This window comes from Lepidochelys kempii, chromosome 4, assembly GCF_965140265.1.
Source record: "Lepidochelys kempii isolate rLepKem1 chromosome 4, rLepKem1.hap2, whole genome shotgun sequence".
In the NCBI taxonomy this organism is placed as follows: domain Eukaryota; kingdom Metazoa; phylum Chordata; order Testudines; family Cheloniidae; genus Lepidochelys; species Lepidochelys kempii.
In genome coordinates this window covers 78,233,259-78,253,652 of record NC_133259.1, presented here as the reverse complement: position 1 = coordinate 78,253,652, position 20,394 = coordinate 78,233,259, and the positions used below count along the sequence as shown (strand labels likewise).

The following is a 20,394-nucleotide window of genomic DNA, read 5'->3' as shown; positions in this document are numbered from 1 at the left end:
TGCTGGGAACAGATCAGGAATGCAGCCTTACAACTCCTGTTAAGTTAGTAAGTAATCTAGCTAGAAAATGCGTTAGATTTTCTTTTGTTTAATGTCTGGTAAAATAAGCTGTGCTGGAGGGAATGTATATTCCTGTTTTTGAGTCTTTTTGTAACTTAAGATTTTGCTTAGAGGGATTCTCTGTGTTTTGATTCTGATTACCCTGTAAGGTATTTACCATCCTGATTTTACAGAGGTGATTCTTTTACCTTTTCTTTAATTAAAATTCTTCTTTTAAGAACCTGATTGATTTTTCATTGTTCTTAAGATCCAACGGTTTGAGTCTGTGTTCACCTGTACAAATTGGTAAGGACTTTTATCAAGCCTTCCCCAGGAAAGGGGGCGTAGGGCTTGGGGGGATATTTTGGGGGAAGACGTCTCCAAGTGGTCTCTTTCCCTGTTCTTTGTTTAAAACACTTGGTGGTGGCAGCATACTGTTCAAGGACAAGGCAAAGTTTGTACCTTGGGAAAGTTTTTAACCTAAGCTGGTAAGAATAAGCTTAGGGGGTCTTTCATGCAGGTCCCCACATCTGTACCCTAGAGTTCAGAGTGGGGAAGGATCCTTGACAGTTTGGAACTGGGATTTCCACAAAGTACTGTCATTACAGCTCAGAGAATTTCTTTTCTAAAAGGCTTGGCCAGTGGATGTTTTTATCCATGTGGGCTTTCCCCACTTGATGGACTCCGCTGTGTATGGGAGCATTCCTCTCCTCCTGCCTGGCTACAGGTAGAGCTTTCCCCTATGTCTCATGGATGCTGGAGAGGAGGTGGAGAGCTTTCCAGCCTCATAACTTAACCAAAAAAAAAAGTTTCTCCTATTTAGATCTTCCCTCGACTGTTGCAGCTGGTCTCAGCTTTGTAGCAGCAGAATGAAATGACTTAATCAGTTTCATGCAGAGGCCGTGAACATCAGCAGGCATAGATGCTGCTGCTACTTGGGGTACTCTGTAGGGAGTAAGGGGGTCAGCTTGATGGAGTGGAGATATGGACAGACCATGGGTTAGCCTTGATTCCAGCACGACCTTCTGAAGTAGCTGTAGAGTGAAACCAACCAGTCATGCCAGGTTCACTCCACTGTTGACAGCTTTCACCCACTCTTCAAAAGATTATTCCATATGCAAAATGCAAACAAGCAACATAAATGATAACAAGAAGATGATTTTAAAAATAGTTGCCTATTAATAATGGAAGGTGTTATCAATAGTTCAGGGAAGACAAGGCATGTATTTGAATATGATTTTAATACCGTCCCGTTAAAGATTTTAGTTTTAGAAACTGGCAATATTTTATATGTCTTGTCACGTAAACAATGCATGATTTTGAAATCAAGCAGCCAATACAACCTTTTTCTTATCTATATAGGACTATGGTCATGGCCAGCATGTATTCCTGCTAGCTGAAAATAGCTATCCAATATGAATTTTCCTGAAAGATGGATAAAGCAAAATCCCTCAGTATGAACTTCATACCTTGAATGGCAACTTCATTTTTTGCTCATATTGAACAATACACTTTTAAAATTATATGTTCCTTATAGCAACATATCTAATACAAAACTACAAACTACAGAAAAAGAGAAGTTACTTATCAAAGTAACTTTTGTTCTCTGAGTATATTACCTGTGAAACAGCATGCCTTGCCACGAGTTACTAGATCTATAACAAAGCAGTCAGGCTGCGGGGAGGGGGAAAGGTAGTATGTGATTGCTGCTTGGTCACAGCACTCGAGAACTAAGGGTACTAGATGGGTTCTGCTGTTACATGGCAGGGCATAAGATCTCACAATGGGGATATGCAGAGACAGTATTGGGAAAGAGACTCATGTTTCTATTATATTAATATATACAGAAGACTCCTGAGTTCTCCATCATTGCTTTTATTCTGTGCTACAACATGAACAAAGTATGAACTGGCAGCTTTAACTATAATGAAATAATAACTCTTTTCTGTGCCACAAAACACAACATACAAGTTGGACATAAATCATTTACCAGTGACTTAAGTTACCAAGATCTCATTAATTCCTGTATATTATTTTATGTATTAAGAAAGCAGGTAGATAGAGATGCTGCTTGTTTGTTATATGGCCTAAATAATTTACAAATACATCAGTTACTAGAAGTTAACTAAGACTAGACTGCAGAAACATTAATCACCCCAGTACCCATGTGAATCACATATGGATACTTAAAACCAGAAATAAAATTTGGTCCTGCTGTGTATTTTCTTTGCATACCGCTGATATGTTGTGCATAGCTTTCAATGTGCTAAAAGCAATGTTGATAGAACAAAGCATCTGTTAAAACTTTAGTGTTCTTTACCTTTTCCAGATAGGTGTAACTCCAAGTTTTTCCATCTGCAAATACTCTAGATACAATCCTTCCCTGCCCATCATACTCTACTTTTTCGCTGGTGGTTCCTCGCTGAATACTGCCAATTTGACCTGTAGATGAATAGGTAACATTGACAGCCATCAGCTTGCTGCTTGGCAGCCAGAGAGTTGGATGCCCTGATGTGTCGTAAGCAATCCTCAGCAGAAATTTACGGTGGTCATCATAGATCTTTTCTGTCTTTGTGGTTCGATCAAAGTCGACTGAAAGGAGGTTTCTGCCATTAACCTTTTATAAAACAAACAAGATGACACAATAAATCATGTTGTTCAAATACCAGTGACCTATTACTTCCTCAGAGTACCAGCTATTGTTTAAACACCATTTATAATGATTGATTCCTTGTGTCAGTACATTAATTTAGCAACTTCTTGCTATAAGTGCAAGGCTTTAGATTAACTGATGTTTTAAAAGGTTTCATTAAGTGGAGAGACAGCCTGGCATTTGTTCAAAATCTTTTCAATTAAATTCCTTAAGGTTTAGTCAACAGTTAACAAAATACTAAAGTATATCCATTGAAAACTTTTATAATAACTGGTGCTATTTGAAGAGCACATACCACTGCTTTTAGATAAGCAGTACAAAAATGTGGGGCAATGACTAAAGAGTTAGCAAATAATTCAGTGAAACAAGACAAATCACTGCACGGTTAATTAACATTAATCAATGACACTTAAAAAGTGAGCAAAGAACTCAGTCCTAATCCTTTACTGTGAGCACCATCAAAACAACTAGTAAAAGTTAACGTTTTGAAGCTAGATTTAAACTTAAGCACATAGGAATTGCCATACTGTATCAGACACACAATATTTAGTCAGTATCTTGTCTATGACAGTATCTAATGCAAGATGCCTCCAAGGAAGATACAAGAAACCCTTAGTGGATAATTATGAAATAACATGCCCTCAGAGGAAGTTTATTCCCAACCCATGGGTCAATTAAAGGTTGGATTATGTCCTGAAGCATAATGTTTATAACAGTTTTTAATAAAAAAACAACCAGCCAACAACCTTTCCATTCTAACTATGGAACTTCTCTTCGTACGTATACAGAAAAACCCTTTGTTGAAACCAGTGATAACAGTGAGTTCCATACATTAATTATACATTGTATGCATTTTTTTCATTTTTGAATACACTGCCTTTTAGCTTCATTGATTGTCCCTTTATTCTTGTATTATGAGAGCAGGTGAATAGAAATGACTGTTTTTCTTTTTGTTTACTATTCATACTTTATATACCTCTAGCATATCTCGTCTTAATTTATCCCCTCTCTACAGTAACCTGTCCCTTTGTTTTTTAGTTTCTTTTTTAATCCAGGTCTACACCATTTTTGCTGCTCATCTCTGAACCCACTCCACATGTGCTCTTTCTTTTTTGAGTTTTCTGTGTGAAGATGAAATATTGATAACCAAGATAGATTTTCAGCACAGCAAAATGATAATAAATGGGAAGAAGGGGCAAGAACAAGATGATAGTTGTATAAAGCATTTTTAAAAATCCGCTTTCTAAATTGACACATGCAGGAGAAGAGAGGAGTATGAATAAGGGGTGAAGAGAGCTAGTCCAGTAACATTTGGAAAGGAGCAAGAGAATATGCTGATCAGAGAAACTAAAGGAAGATATTTGCTTTTAAAGAGTGCACATGAGTGAAAATATAAACTGTCTTGAACTTTACCCTACAGTTGATATGCTTCAAAAACATGCATCTAAGTTAGATCTTTATTGTTGGGCTAACGGGTATTAAAGAGCTGCTGATGGATCACAGAAAAGTTTGGGGGAAAAAAACCCCCAAACATTTTCCAAAGAATCTGATCTGCTTATGTATCATATTTGTCTCTGTTGACTTGTTCTTGTGGGATCAGTGGCATAAAAACAGGATCTTTGTTCTCACCTTCAGAACAAAAATCTTGTTTTCATGTAAAAACTGTCTTGTATAAAAAAACAGAAAAATCTAACAGCTGCAGAAGTGTTATGTAATACACTTAATGAGCTGTCTAATGTTCTTTAAATATACTTCCACAAATAAGTGTTCTAAGGGCTTGTCTATACTCGAAACACTTCAAGGTGCAGCTGTGCCTCTGTAGCACTTCACTGTAGAGGCTACCTATTCAGATGGGAGGGGTTCTCTCTCATCATAGGTAAGCTCCCTCCCTAAGAAAGAAGAATTCTACCATCAACCTCGTGCTGTCTACACCGGGGTGAGTTCAGTTACCTACATCACTCCAGGGTCTGGATTTTCTTACACCCTTGAGCAATGAACTTGGGTTGACCTAACTTTTTAGTATGGACCAAGATTGATTCTAAAACCAGTTTAAATCTGAATATGGCATACTCCCATCTGCCCCACTTCCGTTGTTTGAGGGCTTTTGCTATTTTTATTTTCAGGAAGATTTTTTTATTCCATTTCCCTACCTTTTAGATCAGGTGATTTGCCTGAATTAGTTTTTCTGTAGGGAGTGCTCTTTATCTCTGTCTTCCATTTCTTAGCCTTCCCCAGACACCCCTCCACTCACCTCTGTCTGTCCCTTTCTGCCTATTCTTTCTTTTGGTCTTTGGAATTCTCAATAAAAATGGGAGAAATGTATCAGTAGTCCATGATTATGTACATAACTAGAAGATCCAAAGCCTTCTGTATGTGGCATAAATTGCAAATTATTTTGGGATTATGGATAGATTTAAAAATTAGATTAAAAATTTAGATAAATGCATCAGGTTACCTACATCAAGTATAATACAGTGAAAGTGTAATATTCACTAACACATATTTCAGCAATACATTTTGTCATTGTCTTTGTGTACATTTGTCGTCTTTGCAGCAAATGGTTATTGACATATTAGCAGGGAAAAGTTAGGAGTGCCCTGTTTTTTGTTCTTCCTTCTTTTCTCATTCTCTCCTCTCCATTCTCTTTTCTCCTTCACTCTTATGCAGACTGCACTGCAGCCTTTTCGTAGTGTGTGTTTACACAAATTTTAAAAAAAAGTCTCAGCTTTTTTTCTTTAGGGCTTTTTTTCTCTCCTTTCTCAAGGCATTTTCCTCTCACCATCTCATCTTTTTACTTTTCTCCTCCTGCCCTATTTTCCCCCAAAGGTACTTGCACTTTAATTACTATTATTTTATCCAAATTTCTAATTGCTCACTCTGTTTTTTCCCTATTTTGACAAATCTCCCCCCTCTATTTGCCTTTCCCTCAACTTTCTCCTCATCTCTCCATAACTCCTGTGAGGCTGTAGCACCTTACAGGTTCTTCTCCCTTCCTTGTTGCACTAGAGCAGTGGTTCCCAAACTTGTTCCATTGCTTGTGCAGGGAAAGCCCCTGGCAGGCCGGGCCGGTTTGTTTACCTGCTGCGTCCACAGGTTCGGCCGATCGTGGCTCCCAGTGGCCACGCTTCGCTGCTGCAGGCCAATGGGAGCTGCTGGAAGCGGCGAGGGCTTTCCCTACACAAGCGGCGGAACAAGTTAGGGAACCACTGCACCAGAGCAAGGAAGTTTGAAGGGTATCACTCTATTTCTGAAAGATGGGATTAATGGGGATTTTTCTTTTGCTGATTCTGTGATTTATTTGGCCATATTACATTTTTTGGTAGCAAACCAGGTTTAAGTTAGATTTTCTTAGATGCCCAGAGGCCTTTGGGCAAGAGAACCCTATAAATAAAATATTATCCTCCATCCATCTAGGGTGCCTTGGCCTCCAAGAGATTTGACATGTGCTTCAGTGGGTCTGCTAACCTCCCTTGTTGCACAATGAAATGGTTATGAACCAGAGAAGACAAATCGTTTGTGGAGATGAAAGCTACAATGCTAAGGAGAAAAGGAATGTGACCCTCAGGCTGAACACAGTAATACTTAAAAAGAGAGTACAAGATTTCTGTCTGGGCCAAGTTCCCTTTCTTTTAGGTGAGCTGCTTTCCTTTTTCATTCCCTTAGCAAGAAACAGCAGGTGCCAAAACTAGGTAGGGTTTTGCCTACGCTGAGCAACCATCACTGTAAATAATTGTTTTTCCTTGTCAGAAAAAAAAATCAATTTTTCTTGGGGTTGGGGAGATGAGGAGGAATATGAGATGCAAGGGTGTTTTTCTTTTCTCCTTTGTCCCTAATGAAATTTTTAAAATGGCACATTACCTATAACTAGTCAAGAGGACCAGACTGAAGTTATTCACCTTTATTTGATGAACCACCAAAGATTGATTTAAAAGAATTAGGTGTAATTCCACTAGTAATTCAGATTTCTATTGTGGTCTTGAGGTGGTCTCCTGGCAACCTAATTCTGAGTGCTTAATCTATGTTGTCTTTATCAAATGACTGTTGTAAATCATAGTTTGCCTGCTGAATACATTTTGCCTACTGTATAATAAGGAGAAAAAACCTAACAAGACGGTAAAAGGCACATATTAGAGGGTTATTTTTGGAAACAAAATTAAGACTTTTCTTCCAGAAATATGTATTGTTGCAACTTTCAGTATTTTTTTAAAAAAGAATGAGATCCTAGGATTGCACTAGTGTTATGGCAGGAAGTGTTACCAAAGATAGTAAAAGTTATCTTCAAATACAGAAATTCCATGACGTTATCAAGATTCAAATTCAACTGACATCTCTATGCTGATGACTCACAGATCTACCTTTCCACTCCAGACCTGTATCCTTTTGTCCAAACTAAAATCTCTGACATCTCCTTGTGAATGTCTAGTCATCAACTCAAGATTAACATGGCTAAAACAAACCTCTCAATCGCTCCCCACTGCCAAGTCTTCCCTGTTACCTCCTTTCTCAATTACTGTGGACAATACCATTCTGCTTGTCACTCAGGCCGGTAACCTGGGGGTCATCTTCATCTCAGACTTCTCTTTGTTTAGGTCCTCGCATTCCACCTATGTCTAAATCTTGCTCATTCTTTCTGCATAATATCTTGAAAATATGGCCTTTCCTATCCACCCACACGGCAAAACTGTCATCTGAACTCTCATCATCTTATGTCTCAATTACTGCAACATTCTTCTCTCGGTCCTGGACGAATGCATTCTTGCCCCACTCATATCCATTCGGAATGTTGCTGCAAAGGTAATTTTCCTAGCCCATCACTTTGACCGTATAACCTCTCTCTTTGCAACCTTCCACTGAGTCCCAGTTCTCTAACACATCAAACCTAAGATGGTTCTATGCACTTTCAGAGCCCTTCATGGCTGACCAATATTGTCTCTTTCTTTCCTTGTATTCCCCTCGTCTATCTGGATCCATCGGTTGTTTCTTTTCTTACACTTAGATTGTAAGCTTTTTGGGGCAGGGAGCATCTTTTGCTCTGTATGTCTACAGTACCTAGCACAATGGGGTCCTAGTCCATGACTTGGGCTCCTAGGCAGTATGATAATACTACAACTACTAAATGCTGACTCATTCCATGATATTAGATGCCAATTGATAGCTGCTTTCAACTACCTGAGAGGTGGTTCCAGAGAGGATGGTTCTAGACTATTCTCAGTGGTAGAAGAGGACAGGACAAGGAGTAATGGTCTCAAGTTGCAGTGGGAGAGGTTTAGGTTGGATATTAGGAAAAACTTTTTCACTAGGAGGGTGGTGAAACACTGGAATGCATTGCCTAGGGAGGTGGTGGAATCTCCTTCCTTAGAAGTTTTTAAGGTCAGGCTTGACAAAGCCCTGGCTGGGATGATTTAATTGGGGATTGGTCCTGCTTTTGAGCAGGGGGTTGGACTAGATGACCTCCTGAGGTCCCTTCCAACCCTGATATTCTATGATTCTAAGTTCAACAAAGAGAGACCACGGAAAAGACAAGAGCAATTAGAGAAAGAAAAAACACTACCCAATAGGTAAAGTAGTAACCATGGCTACTTTCAGCTCTACGGTGGGACTATATATTCTACATATTCTGTGGCTGAGGAATAGCAATGCCCATTGAATTGTGCCTATGTTACCACTCATGAACACCAAATGCCGTCGGTATCATACATACTCGAACATTTACTCACCCTTAGCTTTCGTCCAAACACATTGACTTTTCCTTGGGCTTGTTCTTTTCGGAATCTCCATTCTACTAAATTCTGTCCATTCTCTCCTGGGAGAGTCATGTTTCTTTTTGCTACTGTTGGATTGGCTGTGCCAGCTAAGACATGCGGTTCTGTTTGGTAGTGTGAATCCATGCCACTGGCATAGATAATTCTGAGGGAGCCATCATAGCCAATCTGGTAACTGTTCCTTAACTGATCTGAAAATGAAACAAAGTATAAAAACACACTACTTACATGGGTTAAAAATCTGGCTTTTTCATGCATTCACATATGCAAGTACATAAAGTCTTGACATTATATACTGACATTTATTTGACTAATATATGCAGGGTGAGATTTTTAAAAGTATCTACAGGCTACATTCACACAGGGAACGTAGGCACAGCAATGCTCAGCACCCAACTCCTAGGCCCTCTACCACCCAGTGGTTTTGACAGACCCAGACTCCCCAGGCATTGTATGTGGAGAGTCAGGTGTTTAAGGAGGGGATTCACAGAAGCCAGCAAGCTGAGTGGGGAGCCAGCTAAACTAGCCACCACGGAAATGCAGAGGAAAAGGGAGAGGTTTAATGCCTAGATCCACAAAGAGTCTTAAGCATCTAATAGGCTATGAGGAGGTGCTTCCTTCCAATCAGGATTTATAGCCATGAATCCTCTCCTGGAGTTAGGCACCTAAGCCACAGAGACACATTCTCCCCCCACTTATAGCCAATAGCCCAGTGGTTAGGGCACTCACCTGGGATGTGGGAGATGCGGGTTTAACTCCCCCCACTGCCTGAGTCGGAGCTGGGACTTGAAGCCAGGTTTCCCATATTCCAGATAAGTGCCCTAATTACCAGACTATTGAGTATTCTAGGGGGTGCCTTCTCTCCTGTTGAAGCTGTTCCAGTTGGTACAAATAATTAAATATGCATTGCAATAGGGACTTGAACCTAACTCTCCCACATCCTGGGGAGTTCCCTAACCACTGAGCTATTGGATATTCTGGGATACACTCACACTCTCCCACCCTCTCAAGTGACTTTTGTGAGGGTTAAGGATGCTCAGAGCACACCTACCAGACTGGGCCCACAGGCAAGGTGATAGGCAGGAGAATGCCTCGTTTGAGAATCCTGCTGGGGATTAGGCATGAGTTAGTGCACCGAGCAGCTCAGCAATGACAGGACTTAGGCAGCTTCACGCATGCCCACCAGCAGAAACTTAGGTGCCTAGGGGACTTTAGGCACCTACAGGGTTAGGCAGCAGCTGAGTAGTGGTTTTGTAAATGTCAGAGGTGCCTAAATATTGGACTTACGTGCCCAAGTCCCTTTGAATCTAGCCCTAAGTGATTTGGAGCACAAATCCATTTGACTTACAATGGGACCTGTGCTCAAAGTCACTTAGGCGCTTTGGAAAAAAAATCACACTTTCAGAGTAGTTCTTTTAGACTGTCAAAAGTATATTCTTTATTGTATCATTATATTTTACTGTATTTGCGAAATACTAAGTGCACTGTGAGTGCTGCTAGAATGTGCTGCTGTAGCTTCACAAACTACCTTAAATCTCAGATCCAATGTCAAACCATTTTTAAACCAATTCTTTCCCCCATTCCCCCCCTCTCCCTTGTGGTCTTTCGTCATTATTTATTGGCAGACTAGGTATCCTCTATGCCTGATCCCAAAGTTTGTTTCCAAAACCAAGAGCTTGTTGGTTAGATAATAAAGAAGAGTTAATTACATCCTCGTATCTACTCCCTCCCTCTAAGGTCCTTGAACTGTAATATTTTCACTAACGTCTGCTGTGCTAATGTACCCATTTAGGCAGCTGATCTGAATACATTATGCACGGAAAAAAAATCTGATTATAAATACCTGTGGTTTTGTTTACAGTACCTTGAACCATGGTATAGAAAGAATCAATTGATGATAAGTTTGAAGTGATGCTGACGTCTTCCTCTCTGCTAGATGATTCAATGTCCACTGTAATGGCCCTTTCCATTTCCCCGTGAAGGTTAGTGACCACTCCAGTTGGAAACGTAACATTTGTGAGACGACCCTCACTGTCATAGCTAAAATAAAACATGGTGCAAAATAAAACAGTAAATAGCAAGAACAAATTGTTTTCACTTACAAGTAGAATAAACAGAAATATGAGCTGCTGATATTGTAAGGAATGTTTGCTTTGTGTGTGTGCTATATGCACAACGAAGAATTCAAACATACTTTGAAGTAGCAAAAGCCAGTTTAACACATAGGAGTCTCAGTGGTGCTAGCAAGAGCAAACAGATGGATTTCCAGCTCTGCATATTATTCTTTGAAATGGAAGCAAAATCATGTTGTACATCTAATTTGCTGTTTCAAAGGAAACATGCATAGCAGTGTAATTCCTTAGCATTCTGAACTCACTTTCTATTATCAGTGTGCAAAAAAAAAAAAAAGTGTTCTCTCAGAAAGGCAGAAATCATGGGATTGAAGTAACAGAAAAGGGTCTCTACTTTGAGGGAATGATTTCCACATAATTTTAAACCATCAATTTAAAATCAATTTGCTTGGATATTTGCTTTACCTGTCATAAATACCACATGGGATTACTGTAACTGAAAGAGATTAGGTTAAAAAATAATTCTCTAGTTTTCAGTTTAGTTGCTTTCAGATTTGACAGCACTTTGTATATATCAATTTCATCCTTTCACTATAGTCCATTTCTCTTATTTGTGTAGGATTTTCACACAGCAACAAGAGAGAATTTTTTTTTTAAAAAAAAGAAACTGTGGTTGCTGTTCCCAAAGTAATCAAGAGGCCTCATGTTTTACAATTAACTATATTTCAATTTGACAGGATTTCTTCTAGTATAAAAGAGTTTCCAGTATAAATATATTGCGCATCTCTCATTTTGGGTCTTCTTCATATATTCTGTCTTACCTTTGGGACTTGGCAGGTTGAGCGATATTGTACTTATGCAAAAAACTGAACCAACCATACCAACATTTCTTTCACTTCAGTTCAAATGACATCTGTTAAGAATACCAATCCCACCTTCAATCTCATCCTTCAGAGCCATTTACTTAATTTTCTTTCATGCAAATCTTCCCTCTCCGTCTCCCAGGGGAATGTAAATATGCCAATTAATGTCTCTTTCTAGGTTCTGCTTTGTAGCACAATGTTTTAGGGGAATGTTTGTTCAGATTATCTTGCTGGGAATTATTTATTAACATCCTTTGACTGCTGTAGCCAAAGAACAGACCGCATTTCAAATAACTCTCACTGTAACTACAGCCACATAGTTAAGCTCACTCATTAGAGGGACCTCTGTGCCTACAGAATCACAATTCAATATTTTTCAGAGTAGCAGCTGTGTTAGTCTGTATCTGCAAAAAGAAAAGGAGTACTTGTGGCACCTTAGAGACTAACAAATTTATTTGAGCATAAGCTTTCGTGAGCTAAAGCTCACTTCATCACGAAAGCTTATGCTCAAATAGATTTGTTAGTCTCTAAGGTGCCACAAGTACTCCTTTTCTTTTGACAATACAATATGCAATACTTGACCATAACTCTGCATATAACATTCTAAGTGTAAAGCACTGTGGCTGTTCTGTACATCAGCAATAGTTGACATTTCATCCCTGTAAGGTTGTGCATATGGCTGACATGGAGTCCATAGTCCGAGCATTCTGTTCTCATTTTTTCTAGCATCTAGGGAGAGGTAATAGGGTGCAAATGAGAAGGCTCTCTTAACTGTCCATATGTGCCAAGTTTTACTCAGTTGGAGAGACAGTCACACTGTCCTTGCTGCATCCCCATGGGTGCGGGGAGTGAACACTGTTTCCCCTCCAATTTTCTCTTCTGGCTACTAGTGGTGACTCTTAGGACTGCTGCACAGGTACTCAAACCTTCCTCCTCCTCCTTTCTTACTGCTCCCATCACTGGCTTCATTGCCCCTACTGTGCCTCTTAGTGCAGCACAGTGGATCACAGTGGGAAAGGGGAATGAGAAAGCAGTCAGGACCAGCTGTGTTGGGGCCTAATATTTGCTGACTCTCCTGATTCTGTACTGTAGCAGCAAAGCAGACAGTTCTATGTCTTCCCACATAGGTACACTCTACCCTATGGTTCTCTTGTGTCAGGAGCTGATGGTAGGTGACAATGTTTGGAGGAAAAACAGATTCTGGGTTGCACAAATTGGGGGCCGGCAATCTGCGTGAGAGAGGTCATAAAAATGGAGGGAAGGGAAAGGATTGATGGGAGTGTGGGCCAGTGAGGATAGTGGAGAAAAAGACCATTGGAGAGGCTGAGGCTAAACAACTTCGTGAAAAGAAGAGTCACAATAGAAATTGGAACTCAAGAGAGACAAAGGGAGGTGAGAAAGCAATAAAGGTAAAAACAGGGGAAGGACAATGTTGTAGCTAATGCATGGGACATGGAATCAAGAAACGTGGAGTGTATTCCCAATTCACCCCACTCACTTTCTGCCTAAATTTGGGCATGTCACTTCCCATCTCGGTGGCTCAGTTCCCCCAACTATAAACTAGGGGTAACAATATTTCCCTCTCTCACAGGTAGATGAAAGGTGTTTATATTATGTGCCAAGAATTATCATTAATATATCAGTTTTAGATTGGGAGACAGGCTGAATCAGAAAAAGCTCACTCATTTCATGTGTTCATATACTTGACACATGTCATTTTAAAAGGTACTTGGAACTTGAAAACTACAACTGCCTGATACAGGCATGCTGGTTTAGGAAATGCTGAGCAAACTCATAGGTAGTGTGGGAAAAGAAAGAAAGATTTTCCATCCCCTTGTAGTCAGGAACGGAAAGCAAGGAGGGAAAGGATGAGCTATGGATGCGTTCTCTTTCAAAGCCAGAATGTGAGAAGATAGACAGGGGAAACTCTTACCTCTCCCAGCAACAATGGGGCAACTTGCTCTTTCTCAACAACCTGGAAGGTTGGCAGGGGTGGGAGAAAAACAGAGGGGAGGCACTCTTTATTCTCAGAAAGAAGGAGAGCAAGCCAAAGATGCAAAGAGGATACTCCTCCCTTTCAGCAACCAGGGGAAAGGGGTGGGTGAGAAATTCTAAGAGGGCTGCTTCGTCACTGAATAGAACAACCTCACAGCACAACCCTCACAATTCAGTATTAATGCACTATACTGTGATTACTTTGTGACTCTCTCTGATCTCATTCAATGAGGAAGCAGCTCTGTTAGTTTTCAAAGGCTGAATACCAACTTTCTATGTCACTCCAAAACATCTCTCGTCCTTGATGATTTAGCTCCAATCACTCTTGTCAACATTCCTGCTTTCTTCACTTCTGTTACCATCTTTCATTTCCCCAATTCATTCACTACACAGCAAAAAATCTCTTCTCCCAGTGTCAAATCCGCATTTCCATAATCTCTCAGATACTCCATTTGCCTTTGGCTCCACTCTTTCTGTAGTTTACCATATATTCCATTTCATGCTGGATTGTAATATGGGTCCCTCATTTTGAATCACAGCATATGAGTACACACTGTGGCAGTATTTTATTAAACATGATCTCTTCCACAAATAATGTGAAATGTGACATTTGTAAAATAATGTGAAATGTGACTACTTCCCTATCAGGGCACTAGACACAGCAACATCACTCTAGGCATCATCCTGGGCATTCATAGGTTATTTTAAATTTTTTTAATTATATCCAGTATTGTTACAATTTGTTGGTGAGTTCAGGTAGTTTTCTCATCCAAGCTTGTCAGTTTTAGACCAAGAATTTTGTTCTATATGCCTAGTGGTCTAACACTGAAATTACCCTTGGAGACATTGGATCTAAGGCTAGACGGCAATCCCCCTCCCTTTGGCTGTTCAGAGCTTCTTTGATTTCTGCATGCCCACCCACAAACACACATACTACTACTATTCCAGGCCTTTCTGATCTTCCTCATGCACTCCAGGTTCTACAATAAAGCCACTCAACCAACCTCTCAAATTTCTCATGAGGATGGCAAACATGGTGAACTTTTCAAGGAAAAAAAAAGTTAAGCTCACTCACCAGTCTACAGTGCCTTTTCAAATTCTCTCAGTTCTATTCCACTCACCTCAACAAAATCACCTCATATGGTTAATGACCACAAAAGGCAAGAGGTGAGACCAAACTAATAACGCCAGAGGTAGAACTGGCCCGGAGAGTCAGACTCCTTGGCCTACTTAAGATCATCTGCTGCAGCCAGCTAGGTTTCTTTTCCAGAATGACAGACTCTCAGTGGTAATGATTATTATCTTCTCAGACTCTTGACCTTGTGCTCTCTAACTGCTGGAATTTTCTCTTCTGATGTCCATCTTCTTCAGTTTTAATTGCATCCCTGCCCATACCATTTTCGGTTCTAGGCTATACAGGACATTTTCATCACTCTTTCACTTTCCAATTTAGTAACTTCTAGGAAAACCTTGTTGCAGGAGGAAATGTCCCATGCTCAGTTGCACAATGTAACTTCCACTTGTGCCTCATATGGCATATATCTCAGTTCAGAGGAGATTTACCTTGGTCGCAACTGTCACAGTTTTATACAATAAATTACTTCAGTTTAACATATGGAGCCTTAGAACTGAACTTTATAGTAAAGCTTTCTGTAAAACCTGATGTCAGGGGATGGCCAATATTGTTTTTCAAAGTGCCTCTATAGAACACATGCTTGCAGAATTCCTCCCTTAACAAAATGATTGCAACAAGGAAGAAAAATAATTATGGAACTTACAAACATGTCAGTTTCAAAGTGAAGACTCTCTGCCTCTGGCACATCTCAGATAACAAGATGTGCAAGTCAAATACATTTATGTATTTGTTGCCTTGCTTTAACGTTATTTGAGACAGTATATCTGAGAAATGAGGCATGAACATTTTTCATATTATAACTATGTATAAACTGGATGGTAGAATGAACAGTACTATTAATATATTCAGTGAACATACATTAGAAATATCTTCAGTGCATCTCTCTACTTATTGTGAGTGAACAGGAAATTCACAAAACCTTTGCAGATTACTTCTATTTTGTCAATTAAGAGGTCTGCATATCAAAGTACTCTGCACATGTTTCTAGTGGCAAACTACATCAAATGAGAGCATGAAGAAAAAGTTCAAAGCTCATCTTTAATAAATACACAATACTGTCATTGTGCATGTCTATCATCATTTTGATACATATTGAAAATCTATCATAATGTGGCAAAAAATGTTTCATTCAGCTTGTTGAGGCCATTAAGCTCACATTTGCACTGACAGAAAGTAGGATCTGTAATGCAAAAAGAAAATACAGGTAAATCAGAGGTTCTCAAACTGGGGGCTGTGACCCCTCAGGAGGTTGCAAGGTTATTACGTGGGAGGTTGCGAGCTGCCAGCCTCCACCTCAAACCCGCATTACCACCAGCATTTATAATGGTGTTAAATATATTAAAAAGTGTTTTTAATTTATAAGGGGGGTCACACTCAGAGGCTTGCTGTGAAAGGGGGTACCAGTACAAAAGCTTGAGAACCACTGCTTTAAGTCATACCATCAGTTTATAAAGATGTTCTTTTAATTATATTTAACCTCAAAGAAAAAAATGTCCTGAATTTTACCCCCAAAAATCTTGAGGGTAGTAAAAAACAATCTGCCAGTCACAGGTCCAAGACTACCATAAACTGAGACTAGACAAAGTGATGATGATTAAATTAGGGCTGTCAAATGATTAAAAAAATTAATTGCGATTAATTATGAGATTAAAAAATTTAATCTCAGTTTTAATTGCACTGTTAAACAATAATAGAATACCAATTTAAATTATTATGAACATTTTTGGATTTTTTCTACATTTTCATATGTATTAATTTCAATTACAACACCATTCTAGCCAAAGGATCTAGTTCATGCTTCCAGTGGTTAGTCTCTAAGGTGCCACAAGTACTCCTTTTCCTTTTGCACATACAATGTTTTCCAGAAAAAGCAGTAAAATTAAGACAACCAGAATTTTTGTCAGGTTAATGGTACTGTTGTTGAAGTGCTATGGAAAGGAGCAGAAGGGTACGGTCCTTCCTTGTTGTACATATTCTTAGCTCTCCTACTATCATGTATCTACCTTCAGGGTCACTTCTACACACTTGACCTATTTGAACCCTTTCATTACTGACAAATGATCTATGTATTTTGACAGTGTAAATCCTGGAGTATGATCATTCAAATGAATGAAATTTTAGGATATACCTTATGAGCCTGATTCTTATTTATATTAAAGCTCATTTACACTGTCAGAGTGGTATAAAGGGTGCCAGGGTAAATGAGAATTAGTATTGGTAGTCTGGCTAGACTTTCTGGTTACTGTGTAAGGTAGTGTCACTTTATTTTGAAAGATGGGAGGCCCTATTAAAACAGTTTAAGAGGTAACTGATAACTTCAGTACAATATTAAAGTTTATTAAATTGAATTCTATATTTACAGAAAGTTTAGCAAAATGAAGAAAAATTATATTCCAATAATTTTACTTCTCCGTCAGCATTAAACACTCAAAGTGAGGATTCCCAGTACGGATAAAGAAGTTCTGCCAATCTGTACTTTTTTAGATGACTCAATTAAAAAAAATGTCTACTCTTTTTAAGTGAAAGTCACTCTGATGCAGAAGGTCAGCATAAAGTAGTCTAACAGAAATCTTTTCTGAGGATTCAAGTGGAACTTTAATGGTTCATAGGCCTTGTCCTGGCATTCTACCAGGGATGCATTTCACCCTAGAAGATCTTCTGCTTCTGCTGTTTATTCCCATGAAGTCATATGCTTGTTTTTGTGACATCATAACGTCCACAGATACCAGTAAGAAGGATGATAACTTTGTTTACATTTCATCTCCCAATTTAAGTGAAAGTTTTCCTAATATTTATTACTTTTAGGAAAATTCTTTTATATTTCCTCATTCTCTCTTCCCCTGACCTGGCCTCATTTCTACCTCAGAAGTGGCTGCGTTTCAGTGATGCCGCATACAAATAATCTGTAGAACGTAATCAGAATCTTTGGGATGAAAGGCACTATATCTTTGTAAATATGAGCTCAAACATTACAAGGGGAAACAATCAATATTCAATAATGCACAATTGCCCCCAAAGGACAGTGCCCCATTCTGCTGGAGGCTGTGAAAACCCCAGAAAGACATGGCACTTGCCCAAAACATCTTAAAATCTAACTTGAAAGAAGAAGCAACAAACGGATGGAAGAGCGAAGAGAGGATGAAGGAAATGATAAGATCATGCAGTTACACAGATTAACTTTTGTATACCTTGATGGTTTCGAATGGTTCAAAATCATCACAAAGATTTAAAATATAAAAGCAGTTATTCCCAACAGCCACACAATCTAGTCTACAATTATGGGCTGATTCCTTTGTAGGACATACAGCAGAGGGTCCTGGAGCGAAGGAAGGAAGAGATGATAGCAATTATGAGAAGCATTTCCATGCAGGGGAAGTGTGGAGGAAAGCACAGACACATTTATAGGAGAAATGGAAAAGCATATAGGGTTTATATTAGTGGCAGAGCTCAGGGAATGTAGGTAAAATGATAAGAGACATAAGTTGATAAGATGGGAGATGCATAGTATGAAGGGCCTTTAAGGTAAGGACATGAAGCTGGAATCTGGTGTGGTTGAAAACAGTGCATGGTTTATTCTGGGCCTGCTCCCGCATCCACTGAAGTCAAAGGGAATTTTTAATTGACTCAAAAGTGCATTGAATCAAACCCTCTGTTAGAAGGGTATTTGTTTCATATCAAAGTGAGATCTGGAATAGATTTTAACTGATTTATGTGAAGCAAAAATGAAAACATCTTCTGGCCGCATTGTAAGAATAGATATTATGGAAAAAACTATGCAAAGGAGATGAGATAATTTTAATATGGGAGTGACTGAGCTCATGGCATTGCTAAGCCTCTGAACTTGCTGGGAGTGAACGAGATACTTTCAGAAGCCTGAAGAAAAATAGGTAGAGCTGCGTATTTATGGAGTTAATAAAAGTGCTATTGCCTTCTTGTCAACTAACCTGACTCCTCAGTGCTTTTCTAAACATTACAGACATCAGCTCCTGATTTTCTTGATAGGAACCAAGGCACCTCTCACTTTCCCCTGCATGGAAGCTTTGTAATATTGCTGATCATTGTTGCCATTGTGATATTATTACCTATTTGATGGTATTTCATTTCTATTTTCATTACTTAGCTTACCTTTAAAGACCAACATTATATAAAGTAATCTTCCAAGGACTGAAAAAATGAAGAAAAAAGGTAAAAGTACATGAACTAAGAGACACTGTTTTGTACCTTGCTACCAGCGACATAGGTGCTCTATAAATATCTAGGGAGTGAGATAAAGTTTTTCTTCAGAGTTTTCACACTGATGCCTAGAGCACTGGTAATAGGATGCTATTTAGCATGTCTACTTTTGTTCTCTAAGCAGGCATATTATGAAATAGTAAGAGGATTTCGTTGTTCATTATGAAGATAATTTTTCCAGAATTGAGTTTTTAATATTTTGTTTTATTAAATTTATGAGATTTACTGTAATGTTATGCTATTTTTTATATTATGGAGAGTTGCAAGGTCACAGCCTGTTTTCACAGCAAAAAGAATTTAATTTTTTAAACCTTTTAGGAAGAAAGTTAAGAATCTGTGCATTTTTACAATTTATCTACAGTAGAAATGTAAACATACAATTAAAGCAAGCTGCACCATTATCATTGAGAAAGTCTCAAAAATAGTAAGTTGGATTCAACATTGTTACATAATATTTGTATATAGCACCAACTGTGCATTAGCAATATGAAGAGAAAGTTTCTGCCCTAAAGAACTTAGGCTGGATTCTCTGATCTACTGCCTTCACACACACAGTGAATGTACATCAGCCAGAGACTTTCCCTGAAGAATTTCCTTTGCATAGGGCAAATCTTTGGCTAGTGTGAAGCAGGTGGAGGTGGTTCCGTCATGTCCCATGTCAGCTTTGCCACACATTGCTGATGCGTCCCTCACTAGAGTTTTACCACCTGGCATAAGGGCAAGGCAGCACATATCAGGGGCAGCGAGAGGAGGTGGTATAATGGAATTAAACTCAGTTATACCTCATCCTTGGTTGGCATAAGAGCTTCTGCCAGGAGCAGAAGTTACTGCTGCCCACATTGCCATGGCTGTGTAGAGTAGGTCCAGGGAACCATGACTGTGAGCCTGCACATTGCACTGCACATCTCCAGTGGTTTTTGAGAGGGATTTGGAGGAAAAATGTGTGTAAGGGATTCTGAGCTGAGTCAAAGAGCAGGTTTAAGGTGACTGAGATACCATGGAAGGAGTGCCAGAGAAGACAGCTGAAGGAGATGAAGAACAAAGAAGCAGATACAAAGATACAAGTTGTATAGCTTGAGCTCACTGATGGGGAAAAAGACAGGTCAAGAAGCTGTCAGGGGCCAGGTTGTATAGACAAGAATTTGATATAGGAGAAGGCAAAAAAGGAATTTGAAAAGGGACTGAACACAGTCAATATAGTAAGCATGGTGAATGATTTTTTGCCCATCACATTTTGAACTCATTGATAGGTGGGTGGGAGGAGATAGGAATAGTTGGAGCAAGAGATTCTGAGGGCCTGAACAAGCTTGTTGGTGGTAGGAATAGAGAGGGTGACTAGGCTTTGAGATAATGTAACTGCACGATGTTTTAGAAGTAATGAAAAACATGGAGTAATACAAGTCAGAAACAGACAAGACATATTTGATCATCTACAGTCCATCCTCCTGCCAATGCAGTGGATGTGTAGTATATTTTCTAATGCTAGGCTGATTCAGAGCAGCAGAGCCAAAGAATTCTGGGTTTGTGTAGCCTTTAATGGCTACCATCTAGCTATGATGGATATAACAGAAGAACAAATAACTCAAAACCAGTATAGTATAAAGGGCCAAATCTTTCTTGGATTATTTTTTACATCGGGTCG

The 20,394-nt window shown here is 39.2% G+C and overlaps 2 protein-coding genes across 34 annotated transcripts in view; one reads left to right on the top strand and one right to left on the bottom strand.

Moving 5' to 3' along the window:
* Positions 1–20,394, bottom strand: part of TENM3 (teneurin transmembrane protein 3) — a 2,195,833-nt gene that overhangs the window by 12,526 nt on the left and 2,162,913 nt on the right. For 19 of the 33 annotated variants that reach the window (XM_073341694.1, XM_073341702.1, XM_073341705.1 and 16 more), the window contains 3 exons: positions 10,298–10,494; positions 8,410–8,645; positions 2,360–2,656 (listed from right to left, as the gene is read on the bottom strand). In XM_073341694.1, coding sequence (XP_073197795.1) covers positions 2,360–2,656; positions 8,410–8,645; positions 10,298–10,494 — 730 coding nt within the window. The remainder of the gene's footprint in view (positions 1–2,359; positions 2,657–8,409; positions 8,646–10,297; positions 10,495–20,394) is intronic. The other 14 variants (XM_073341703.1, XM_073341707.1, XM_073341706.1 and 11 more) reach the window with 1 other exon arrangement.
* Positions 1–20,394, top strand: part of DCTD (dCMP deaminase) — a 178,747-nt gene that overhangs the window by 107,556 nt on the left and 50,797 nt on the right. The window lies entirely within an intron of this gene.